The 12903-nt window shown below is 37.0% G+C and overlaps 1 protein-coding gene across 1 annotated transcript in view; it reads right to left on the bottom strand.

The window, feature by feature from the left end:
* The window catches only part of dnah9 (dynein, axonemal, heavy chain 9), a 124177-nt gene that overhangs the window by 67479 nt on the left and 43795 nt on the right, over window positions 1–12903 (bottom strand). Inside the window, exons 39-43 of the mRNA XM_035405087.1 lie at window positions 12725–12890; window positions 11348–11450; window positions 10504–10743; window positions 2291–2452; window positions 1458–1654 (exon numbers count right to left, since the gene is read on the bottom strand). Of these exons, the coding sequence (XP_035260978.1) occupies window positions 1458–1654; window positions 2291–2452; window positions 10504–10743; window positions 11348–11450; window positions 12725–12890 (868 nt within the window). The remainder of the gene's footprint in view (window positions 1–1457; window positions 1655–2290; window positions 2453–10503; window positions 10744–11347; window positions 11451–12724; window positions 12891–12903) is intronic.

Raw genomic sequence — 12903 nt, 5'->3', positions numbered from 1 at the left:
ACACAATATATGCAATTATAATGTTCTTCTTACTGTGAAGAGTGGCTGACCCACAAGCATAGAAATGTGTTACCACGGCAGCTAATTATATCAAGAAATATCATCTTTGAGGAAAAAGGCTATATACTGTCATATATAGATCAAATCTACTATGCATCAAAATAAATAAAAAACCACCCATTAATCACCCACTTAATCTGTTTATAATTCCATCATAGCGCATAGAGTGTTTAAAACCATAAAACCACCCACTTACAAAAAAAACGCAAAGCTTAAATATAGACCCGCTAGTTTCATTCTGACAACTTTGGGACTACACTGGCTAAAGTTTTACTTAATAAAACTCAAAAGCACTAGTGGCTTACTAGTGAACGTCAGGACAAAAAAGCCTGGCTAAAAGAGGGCTTGTGCAAAGGGGTTAAGCTCTACGCTAAGATTTTAGTAACATGTATGGAAAATTTTATGGGAAAACTAATTCATTATCATCCAGCTTCATTAAAGAGCAGATAATATGCATCGGCTACTGCATGTATTGAATGCTGCAGATGGTTGCCAGTCCCTGGGGCTGTTCTCACTTGATGCACGCCAAGACTGAATGAGAATATTTATGGTTGATTTTGGGCAGGTTTTGAGTTGGCACTAAATTTATATCCATGATAAAAGCATTGTATTTTGCCCCTGCAGCCTCTGTACTTACAAGCAATCTAATTATGAATCACAATCCCACCACACTATTCCACAAATAGTTAAAGAAAAGTTCACCAATCTCAGGCATAATATTAAAAATGATATTAGTACGTGAAGTTCTTTATAGGCCTTCTTGCAGGGCAGAATCTCTGCTGTGAAAATATTCTGCCTCAATGTAATTTTTTATTCATTATTCTTCCTCTTTGTCTTCCTCCTGAATTTTCCAAAGAAGCACACTCGCTGATCTCAAAATGTATATGGATAATAAATGCTCCAGAATGAGATTATCAACATTACAATGGAAAAAATTAGGTAGCGTTACAGTTACCAAATGGTCATAACAGCCCGATCAAGTTGAAATTTTTTTATGCTGCATATTGGTCAAAGGTACTATGACAATCCATAAAGACAAGTTGATTGCTTAAACAAAATGGTCACCATCAACCAATCAAATATCAGCAATACTTACTGCCCTTATACTCATCAAGTATTATGAAACTTTGCAAGATTGTTTAATATGTGTCTGGTTGCAATCTGTAAGAAAATGTTGTTAGCTCAAAAAATATGGCCACTATAAGCCAATCAAATTTCAGCTGTATGTTGCTTTATTTATTATGATTACGATTACAATGATGATTATTATTATTATAGATCACCATGAAGCTTGCATTACTTCATATGACACATTTGCATTTATGTAGGCATTATCAATATCAGTGCCACTATCACCACCACAATCATTCATTTCAGTAGAAAGGTTTTTTCCTTACATATGAGACATGGCATCCTCAAATAGTACGAGGTTCATAGCAGCATTGACTTCATTGTAGTTGTCAAGGGCCTCCAACAGGGTCTTATTGAGGGCCTCCCATGACTGTATTGGCATGTACTTGGGCTCTCCCATGCCAGAGGCAAAGTGGAAGTACATATTCATGACTGCAGTCTCTTCGAGGGTTTCATCTATATCCTAAAAATAAAATAAACTACTGTGAATACTCTCACAGGCATGCAATTGCAGACAGATTTATCTTGGTTAACATTTCCCCTTTGTCTGTGAGACACTATCCCATTATACATTCAGTTTTTCCACATGTATTGTTCAGTTCAACTTATCACTTCAATTTAATACTTAAACAGTTTTCACATTGACATTAAACATGTTTCACTTGTATAATTTCGTTCCAACTATATTTTTCTGTGGACAAGAATTCACCATTTTCTCCAACCATCATCTTCCTCATTATACAACTTGACATGACAGCTAGGCCTTGCTACGCTCGTGTAGGATCTGTAATGGTTCACTGCTGCATTACAGAGAAAGAGTGGCTAGGGCAGAGGTTGTCAGCTTTCTCACTGTAGCATGAACAACCTGTGATAAACTCCAGGAGCCCTGGGAAGAAAACCATTAGAATGTTTTCCAATTTGCTGGACTGCCCTGGTCTTGACAGGCACTTTCTGATTAGCATTCCTTCCTTGAGTTGCTTTGGTCAGTGAAGTCCAGCCAGAGAAACAGTCCTTCCAGCTTAATGATTTCTACCACTCAAGAGAGTGTGAGTAAATTTGTGTGTGTGTGTGTGCGTGTGTGAAACTTTACAAAACTCACCTCATAAAACTTTTTCACAGTATCAGACTGCATCTTATCAAAGGCCCCAAAATCCTTTTCTTCCACCATCTTGTCTCTATAAACTCTGTTAGACTCATGAAGGTAAATTTTCACCAGGTCCTGGGGACTCTTCAAGCAGTCACTTGTAGAAAATAGAATGCCCTACAGAAGGAAACAGTCAGTTAATCCAGTCTGTTAAATTAAAGTTTTCATAAACATGTCAATAAATATCCTTGTTACAGCACTGCGCCCCTTTCTGATTTCCTCTATAATTGCATATTTGTCACACACTGAATGGTTTCATATCTTTATACAACATTTAATATTAGATAAAGGGAACCTGAGTAAACACAAAACATATTTTTAAAATTATTATTTCATTTATTTCATGAAAAACATTTACAAACACCCATATCACCCATGTCATTGTTTTCATGTAACCAAGTAATTTTCGTATATGTTTTGTATATATCCATACTGTATACAGTTATATGCACATAATTATACAGTGATTTAAATTAGGGTCTCTGCAAGCAGGCCACTGTATATAATTTCATCATTATCATATTTTTAGCATCCACTGAATGCTGAAATCTTGCAGTTATTTCTCTTGGAACACAACTAAGCCAACCACGATCCGAGCTAATGCAAGCCAGTCCATTGCTAACATGGCTCTTGGAATGTCCTAGCAAACAGCATATGGCCACCTCTCCTGTCCATGTGTGAACTGCAACAGTAGTTAGCCAGCAAACTGACAGTAATTAACCTAATTATCTATATAACAGAACAAACTAGCAATTATATATCTGGGCCCACCCACAATGTTAATTGATTGTGTAAAGTGTTTAAATCCGTATTTTCTATAGAGCGTAGGTGGGAAGCAACTTGATACAGTCACAACTTGCTTTGTATATAGGTTGTGGTGAGCAGGCAAAAAAATATAAAAATATGAATCATGATTAAATGTACATCACGATTACAGCAGCAAGCAAGCCCCAACAGGTCCTAGCATATTCACTTGTAAGCATGTTATATAGGACTGTGTGCCACTAAGTGCAACCACATTTTTGTGGACATTATTTTACACAATGCACTGCAAAAAAAAAATAGAAAAAGTGTATAACTGCAACTCAATGTATGTGATACTGTATACCCTACAGTGCAGTTGTCACTGGTTCAAGATTCAGCATGCGAACAAACAGTAAAAAAATCCACTATAAAGCTGCACTCTGAAAGTACAGATAACAGAAAGGTGAAAACAAGCCATCTAAATGTAAGTTAATTTCTAAACAGGAGTCTCACCCATGCATAATGTTCATTGTTTGCACTCTGCTGAAATAATCATTCTATCATTCATTTTAGCTACTGTCAGAACAAGATCATAAGCTGAACAAACACATATTAATGGGAAAATTCTCAATTTAAAGGTCTTTGGAAGGAAAGTATGAGATTTTCTGAACAGATGGTTATGTATGCAAACATATTATTGCATTCATAGTGCCATCTGAGCCAAAATGACAATTGCAGCCTGAACAGGCTATTTTCAGAGAGGCAAACTGTCTGATCTCTGGAATTTCAAGCAATCTTATTTGTTTGAGATGCAGAAGTCCCAACAGTTATCCCCCACCCAAGGTCAACCAGGTCATACTTTGAAATTGAGAGAGAATAAATTCATGGAAGGATTTAAATGTAACAGCTACAAATGGAATGTTCAAACTAAACATTTCCTCAGCTAGGAGTTGATGCAAAAGAGGAATACATTATGAACAGTATACAGACTTGAGGTAAATACAAACAAATACAAAAAAAGCATTTCAAAGATAACAGTGATTAACAGTGCAGTGTTCTTAGTATTGGTCTTTTGATAAAGGAGTTTCTTATTTATTTCATTAAAGACATATCGTTAAATAAAGCACAATAGAAGAAAAAAATTATCAAATCATAGCATGACACAGCCGAACATATGAACATTTAGGGTTCTATTTTCCGGCCGACAGATGACATGTTGCAAGCCGTTGTGCCGGCGAAATGGTATTTTCTCCATATATTTTGCCGTGCCAGAGCAATTTGGTAATTCCGTGACTCGCCATGCACCAAAGTGGGAGGGGAGCTGCTGCTGGGGTTGTGTCAGTCGATATTGCATGGCGCAGTGCATTTTGTAAGCTCAACAGTTTAGTCTGTCATTCGTGCCATTCACTGACTGCCTGCCCAGACCAGGTCTATGGCGTATGGCACAGGCCATCATTCAGCGGATTAATTTCTGACCTTTCCCATGCAATGCGCGCATGTTTCATGGTCTATTAAAAAAAGGCAATCATTAACTTTGATATAAATCCCAGAAGCAGGAAAAAAAAAACATTAAAACTGAGCCATAATATACGTTATAGGCAATGTTATAATTCTGACTGAAAAATTTGAACGAATACGAATGCATTTCTCTTATTTATGACATTTGTTCAATCTCAGTTTTTGAAAAAAATGTGCCCAACTCTGCACCGCCTGCAAAAAACATCTTGTGAGAAATATCTGATTAGTACAACATTATCCTTGTCTTCCATTGCAGCGGTAAACTATGGAAAATGGCAGCAATTTAATTTACTGCTTTAAGAAATAAATACTGAATGGGCTCATCAAAAGCACACACTAAAGCTAAAATTAAATTTTTATCTATCCCTTCAAGATCTGCGAATGCATAAATATTTAATTAGTCAACATAAAAACCAGGAGACATTTCAGAACATCTGCAGAATTCCCCCACAAGGAAAATACAAAATAGTGAACTTTTCTTTTTTAATCCATATTCTGAAACACTACGTTTATGACAGGTTTTGAGTGAAAGGTCCGGGTTGCTTTTAAATACAGTTACTTGTAGTTTGTAATTTTGTGGTAGTCATATTTTGCATTGCAAAACCCTAACAGATCATTATTACCAAGTTAACTTTTGGGATTCAATGGGGTTGCTGACACAATTAATCTCTAGTTAGTTTCCCTCTGGGAGATTTAAACCTGTCATCCTCCATTGGGATGATTATGTGGTAGCCATGCGTGAAATGAATATCACAGGAATCAGTTCCATTTCAACTGCACCACAAGAGGCAGCCAGGTCATGAGGTATGGAAATGGTATTGCACATGCACTGTTCACTCACCGTCAGGAGAGAAAATGTGTGGTGAAACAGATGCCGTGCATTCCCCACACCAGTGTTTTTGCAAATCATAGCTGTCACCTCAAGTTTACCGAGAGGCCAGTCTGATTAGTCACAATATTGAAAGCAATGTGACAATTGTCTTCTGATTCTAGTGCTAAATGGTGCAAGTAATTTGGGTAATTAGAGATATAAACCATGAGGGAGGAATGTTTCCACTCATAATTTTGGCACCCGTGGCACTGGCTGCCATAAAAATATCCTCTTTTGTGGATTTCTCTGATTTTAGTGCCTACAATTACTTGCTTAAAGTACAGACAGGACATTCAAGCAATGAATTTGTTCATTCACACAGTGTTACTTAGAAAATTCTACATTATCTAAAATAAACAAAAAAAAAGTTAATGTGAATTTACATAAGAATCAACATGACACTGTTGAGCATGGACCTGTAAAGTGGCTCACTGAAATAGATCTTTTTCACAGGACCATGTGACAAGTACAGTACACCCAACATGTGTAGAGAATTGCTGAGCCCAGGTTAAGCTTCTGCGGGCAATGCTTTTGGAACCCATTTACAAACACCAAGCAAAAAAGATTATAGTTTAACACAGCATTCAGAATTCTCAAAGACAAACTGAAACTGAATATTCAGGAGGCCACAATGTCAAGGGCAAGGATAAATACAGACTATCACATTTGTGATTGTTCAGCCTCTTAAAGAAGGAAGAAATTGCACAGTAGAATGCGTTTTGTCACATCGGGTTTTAGCTTGATTTTTCTTGCAGTGAAACTACCTTCTTGCTAGTGGTTCTGCTCATGCTGAACATACACTGTTGCAAATGGTGTTTTTCTCCAAACCCTGCAAATACTCAAATAAGACTCCAATAAGACATTTTAAAATGTCTAGATACAAACTGCTCCTCAGTAAACCTATATGCACAGTACCTGATTGAAACAAGTAAATAAATGTACTAAAAGCAAGGAATGACAAATCATAAAGGCTCACTAACTAACAGGATTGACCTCCATTCTGGGTTAAGCTTTAAAGCAGGAAATTAATACCAATAATTACAATACAAAGAAATTAACTTATTATTAACAAATTAACAAAATTATAAAGTATCTAGGACAAACAGAAAAAACCATGATAAAAAAAATGCAAAGTCATTTGCAAAAAAAAAGAAGAAGAAGCAAAAATGCAAAGTCATTTACTTGCAAAGCCATTTCAGTCAAGCTGCAGTGTGCATATAACTGAGAAGTGAAAGATTTGTCTATTATAGTGATATCTCTGGCTCAGGCCATAATCATACTTCCTGAATGCTTACACAGCAATCTATTAATACATCTAAAATGGCTTCTATAAAATAAAAGCTGGTCATTTGATGCCAGTGTAGTGAACGAAACCCATAGGAATACTTGACTAATGCTGTACAGTATGTATTCATGAAACTCATTTGAAACCCCTTGGTTACCTCATAAATAGTTTGTACTCACACAATGAAACACTATACCTACACACTTCAGGGTAAACTGAAAATGCTGATTTGTATTCTCTACAGCACTGTATAGAAGGTTTGACTCATTGGAAATAGCACAGGTCTAAGACTACCCTGCAATGTTAGCGGTGCATAATATGTACATTCTCAAAGAAGCATTGATTCTGTATAGCTGTGCTTGAGAGTTTGGCTGGTAAAAATGATAAATACAAAATAAGTAATAACAATAAAAATTCAGATTAGTATGATTACGCAAATTTTTTAACATATTAAGTTCGGTGAATCTATAGCATCAGCGGCGCATGTAATGTGTTGTCTTTTGGGCACGTATGTTGCCTCATCATATCGGCCATAATCTTAGTTTAGCTTAAGATAAGACATGGATATTATCATGCATCCTTTTTATTATACTTAAACAATGCAAAATAAAATGGCCACTTTTTTCTCCACAGTGATGGAGAAACATGTATAAAGCCACAAACTTGCCACTGTACAGGAATGTATCAAAATGATGGTAATATCTGTTAAATATTATTTTAAAGCAAATACCATCCTACATTTAAAACACTGCAGTAAAATCAACACTTCTTCAAGCATCATTCTGTAAAATACCCTTAGTGTGTTAAATCTTTTTGATATGGTTTTAACTTCAAAACTCCTGGGTTAAAAAAAATTAGAAGACCTAAAAATGTTATGCTCACAGAGGGAGTGTGCTCATTTCTCCTTTGACTCTTTCCAGTCAATTTCTGCCAGTTCATTTGTTTTCAAACTTCCAGTCATCAAACACGGAAGAACAACAGCTTTCCGAAGACCTTGATAAGTATGCGGCATCTCAAGAACTTCATTCCATGCTTAATATACACAAAACTGGACTGCAATAGCATTTCAGAAGAAAGCATCTCCAATCTCACTATTATTGATGGAAAACGAAAGACTACCCCCAGTATCTAAAGAGCTAATTTAAAATGGCATACAACAGAGGGTCTGCTGTTAAAACTTACCAGTCTCATATGATACAACAGATAGCACATTATGCTGTCATATTAGGGAGGCAAGAGAGAATGCTGCACTATAAATTCAAGGCAAGACTCAATTTATCCTTCAGGTACAATGTGTCCTGACAGTTTACAGCTGAGCTCTTTCTCGAGTGAATTCTCACTCTCACCCCCAGCCTTTGTGAAACCTTAGACAAAGTTACAGGCAAGAACAGGGTTGTTTATTTTAGCAGATTGAGTTGAGAAAATGGATTTTAATTATTCAACAACTACAAATATATATACAATCACATTTTGTGCTCTAGGCTCATCCACTGGTGCTGCATTAGTGATTAGATAAAGCATTAAGACAAAGACAAACTTCAGGGTGTTCAAAGCTAAATAACTGTGCCAAGGCATACTGTTGGCTAAGTAAACCTCTGATGAATCACCTGAGGAAATATATTACACAGCTTCCACAGGTCAGGTTTATATTAAAGACAGACAAATTAATTTTTCTTCAGACTATTCTAGGACAGATAAACACATTCCCACTCTTTTCAAAGATGTTCTGGAATCAATTCAGGACCTGACTTCAATTATTTATTAACATCTGAATTTATCCTTCTAATCAAGTTACACCCTAAGTCGGGCTGTAAAGGAAGTTCTTGTGCAATTAATAAGAGTATTTTAATATTAAACTACTTCTTTTTCTTTTTCTTAGGCTTTTGACAAGGATCACAGCCGAGAATTTAGCCTGACAAAAAATAAGGTAAAATAAATAAATAAATAACCGACACAAAAACCGACACAATTATGTTATCAAAAAAAGACAGTGGACTATGAAGCTCTACTTAAATATACCTAATCTAGAAATGTTTAAATTCTCACGAGGCTATATAAAATGGAGAGAACTCCGAGGTTGCTCTAAGGCAGATCCTCCTTGTACGGTTCTCTCCGGCACTTGAACTCAGAGCTAAATCAGCAGAGCAGAACTAAGCCTATGACTTCAAAGATCTCTCAGCTGTGCCTGAATCTTGCCATCTCATTTTTTTTCTTCCTCAAAGTCCAGACAGAAAAAAGTAGCAAACTGTTGCTGTGCTTTCCTTTAATCTAATGTGATTATAAGCAACAAAACATCATTTTGCTATTAATGTAAATGACAATAATAAATATATTTAGCCTTAAAGAACTGGTCACCAATGCAAATAAAACCATATGTAAAACTAGCATATCATGCCGTTTTTGTGCAGTTCAATACCAAAGTAATCAAAATGTCTAGCATCTCTAATACAAATTTCGGTCTGTTTTCTCAGGGAAAAAAGTGTGATTAAATTTTCGACTGCGATGTTATCCAAAGATGTGGGCTCCCAAAGATTAATGGAAGCATTTGTATTCACAACATCACGCAGTCAAACAGTGATGCCATATTTAATGAGGACATACTTCAAAAATTACCCTTAGGCCTAAACCCAATCCTCCCAAATGAGACACCTCTTGTGCTTTGATTTGCGAGATAATCTCCTTTTTTTCAGTTAATCCATGACTGGAGTTAATTTATTTATTTATTTATTTTTTTGCACTGTCTCCTTTGTGACAGAGAGCTCCGAGGTAGTGTGCGAAGTTATGCATTTGTACCTGTTAAATGAGGAGCAAAGCTGCCCTGCAAATCAGCAGAGGTGACACTCTGACAGAGCTCTCACCCAGAGGCTTGCAGGCAGACAGATTTAGAGGTACATTATTATTTTCATGTAAATGTATTAAAATGTTACTTTAAACCCCTGGGATCTGCCCCCATCTTTTTAACAGACACATGCCCCGCCAAATGTCATGACTTCACATCAGCAAGTCTTTCAAAGAGAAATTGCTCACCCTGACTAGTCAAATCTTGGGACCCTACATTGATTTTATCTTTATATTCTTCCCAGCTCAGAATCATCAAAGTTCCAGCATGTATTCAGTGCTGGGCTACCGTTATAAAACTCAAACTGACTGCAAAACCAGGGCATATGAGTCCTGATTGAGTTACAAATTACTGTGCAATTTAGTTATTTATTAGAAATTGTTTGCCCAAGTGAATTACACAAAGTGCATTTCATATAGCAAGCAAAAACTACAAGGGCTAGCGACAGATTTAATTATAAGTAACAATTTAAGTAACAATTATACAGTAACAGTTACAATAGGTGTCTCAAGACCTGTGAGAAGTATGTGTATGTATTGAACATTAACACTGAGGTGTTGACTGAAAAAGAGAGTTTTTAGATGCCTGCAAAAACATGACTGGGGAAGGTTGTTCCTCCATTGGGGGACAACAGAAGAGAAGAGCTGGGGCGACTACCAAATGCTTGCTTGACGGGATAGCCAGCGGGTGGGAGCATTCTGAACAGAGGCAATCATTTGCATCTTTGTATTCCAGTGTGAGCGACTTAAATTGAACTGTTAAACTGTTTTTATAACCTGGTAGGTCTTCCTTTATGCAGTGATGCTGGGGAATCAATATGGGCACAGATATCACATAACTGCAAGGGATTGTGTAGCCCAATTAATTAAGCACAAACGGATAGTGTGAATGGCACAGGGAATGTGGGTCACCTGGAATATGTTGGAGAAGTCCCGGAGGTTGAAGATGTAGTGGAACTTGATGGCTGTAGGCAGGAAACTGGAGGACACCCTTTGGTGCAGGCCCAGGGCCAGCTGGATGAGCTGGGGGCAGCTCTTCTGCAGCGCCGATCCGAAGCCATCGGCCTTCAGGTGCTGGCTCAGGATGCTGCTGTAGATGGTGCTCAGGGCATCCACTCCAGGGAAGGAGAGCGCAAACACACAGAAGTGGCGCTGCAAAGCACCACAATGAAGAACGTATCAGAGTACAGGCAGTTCAAAACTGTCAAAATTCTAATATTTCACATGAATACAAAAGAACAAGGTATTGATTAACCGTTGCACATTTTAAATCCTTTCCCTTGGTTTTCATTCTTATTTGTATCAAAAGACTGTATGTATGTTCCTGATATTAGTTGCAAAATAACCCATACATTGTAAGGTTTGGCCTTATATAGACATCAACATAACTTGCACCCTGGTAAAGCATTGCTGTACATTACTCCAAATAAACTCTTTGAGGGCAACAAGGCTTGAATGAGGCTTGAATGTCAGCATCTGGAAATTTCATTTGATCATTAATTCATTCCACAGCATCCAACCAGGTGCTTGTAGTGAAATTATTTGGCCTCATACAGCAGTCTGCTATATTTGCATCTCTCTTTATCTCTCTTGTAAATGTGCCCAATGAATCTAAATCTCAATCTTTACAAACAATGCCAGCATCAAATTAAATCCCTAGATAAATTGAATATTGCTTTCCTCCCTGGCTGGCCCCACCAAGAGTGCAGCAATACTGATAAATCACAGGGGCGAAATGGGCGTGTCTCTGGGATACCTGCAGCCGTGGGTTGATGGTGAAACTGCCGGCCGTGGGATTCATGCAGGACACATACTGCACGTTGTGGATTTCCTTCAGCAACAGCTTGTTCCTGTCGTACCTGAGGGGACACAGCACATCGGTTTGTTCTGCAACAGCAGGCACCAAACTTTTTTTTCTTCTTCAGCTGGGAAAGTGACTCACAGTTCTCCCATCAGCCCTTGCAATTCCATGAGACTTGCTGACTGACTTTTTTTTTTAACTTCGCTTAGTATATTAAAACCTACTCTGCTCAAAAAATGTTTCATCCCTGCTGAAAAAAGCATTTATTAAACTTGGCATTTCATTTTAATATCAATTTATAAACAGCAACTGACAATTGTTGTATTAAATATGGTTAAAGTTACAATTCAAATTGTGGTTTGTTAGGTTAACATTACACTTGCAACATAAATAACATCACCAGCAGTGAATTTACTCCACAGAGCAATGGTTTTAGAGGCACTGCTAGAACAGGCATGCATAAATCTTGCTCAATGGAATCTTGGCAGTCCTATGCACTAGAAAATATTATCAGCCCAGCACAAAAGTAAAACTGGAACTGAATGTAAAACCATGTCAATTTATTCTCATTACCATAACTAACCGAATTTGCAATCCATTACATTGAGAAATCTATTAGATACAGTTTAACCAGTGTTTCTCTACACTGAATACTTAAAAGTATCTGATTTTGACTGACTGTAGGAAAAAGGCTAAATTGAATGGAGATCACAGTAATTTTATAAATGTTTTTTCAGGGTGATATTTTTTAAATACATTTTTATTTTATGACACGGAAAGCACTGAATTCAATTCTATACAATTTTATCTGTAAAGAACATTATATAGAGACACTGTCAGAAAGATGTGAGAACACCTTTAAATGATTAAAATTGTTAAATTGTGAGAGACGCATCAAATGACCATTGTATAGATGACAATGGCCCATATGACTACTTTATGCATACACAATAAAGAATTCAAGTAAGTGATATCAGGCTTTGTACTAATTGCTTGAATGGAGAAAAAACACATAACCTTTCATTAGCTTTGTTCTGGACATGGTCTGAGAAAAATGACCAAGCTGGACTCATGTATAAAGCTCGTATAATATTACATAATACCAGTGATCCAAGCAGGATAAAGATTTAGGAAGAATTTGCACAGATGTACTTTTCTCAATAACTAGAAATGTCATTGCAAAAGCACAGTCTTTTGAGGAAGAAAATACTGCAAAATGCACATATAAATTCTAACATGACTTTTGCAGTATTTGTTTTTTCCGAACAGACTTGGCATTATCTACACCCTTAGGGACACATCCTATTACTGCCTGAACCATTCTGGGCTTACCAGTGGTTATAATCAATGTGCTGGCGGATAAGTGTGTGGGGCTGCACTGTCCCATATGCATCCACCTCTGGCATGTTCATGTCATCTATGAAGTACACAAGCTTCTTGCTTCCAGGGGGGCCATAGTTCCTCCCAGATTTTTTCTCCAAAGGTTTCTCTAAAATTGCTGGGAAACAAAG

Source organism: Anguilla anguilla, chromosome 2 (assembly GCF_013347855.1).
Source record: "Anguilla anguilla isolate fAngAng1 chromosome 2, fAngAng1.pri, whole genome shotgun sequence".
Classification (NCBI taxonomy): Eukaryota; Metazoa; Chordata; class Actinopteri; order Anguilliformes; family Anguillidae; genus Anguilla; species Anguilla anguilla.
Note: the sequence above shows the minus strand (reverse complement) of the source record. Positions and strands in the feature narration are given on the sequence as shown.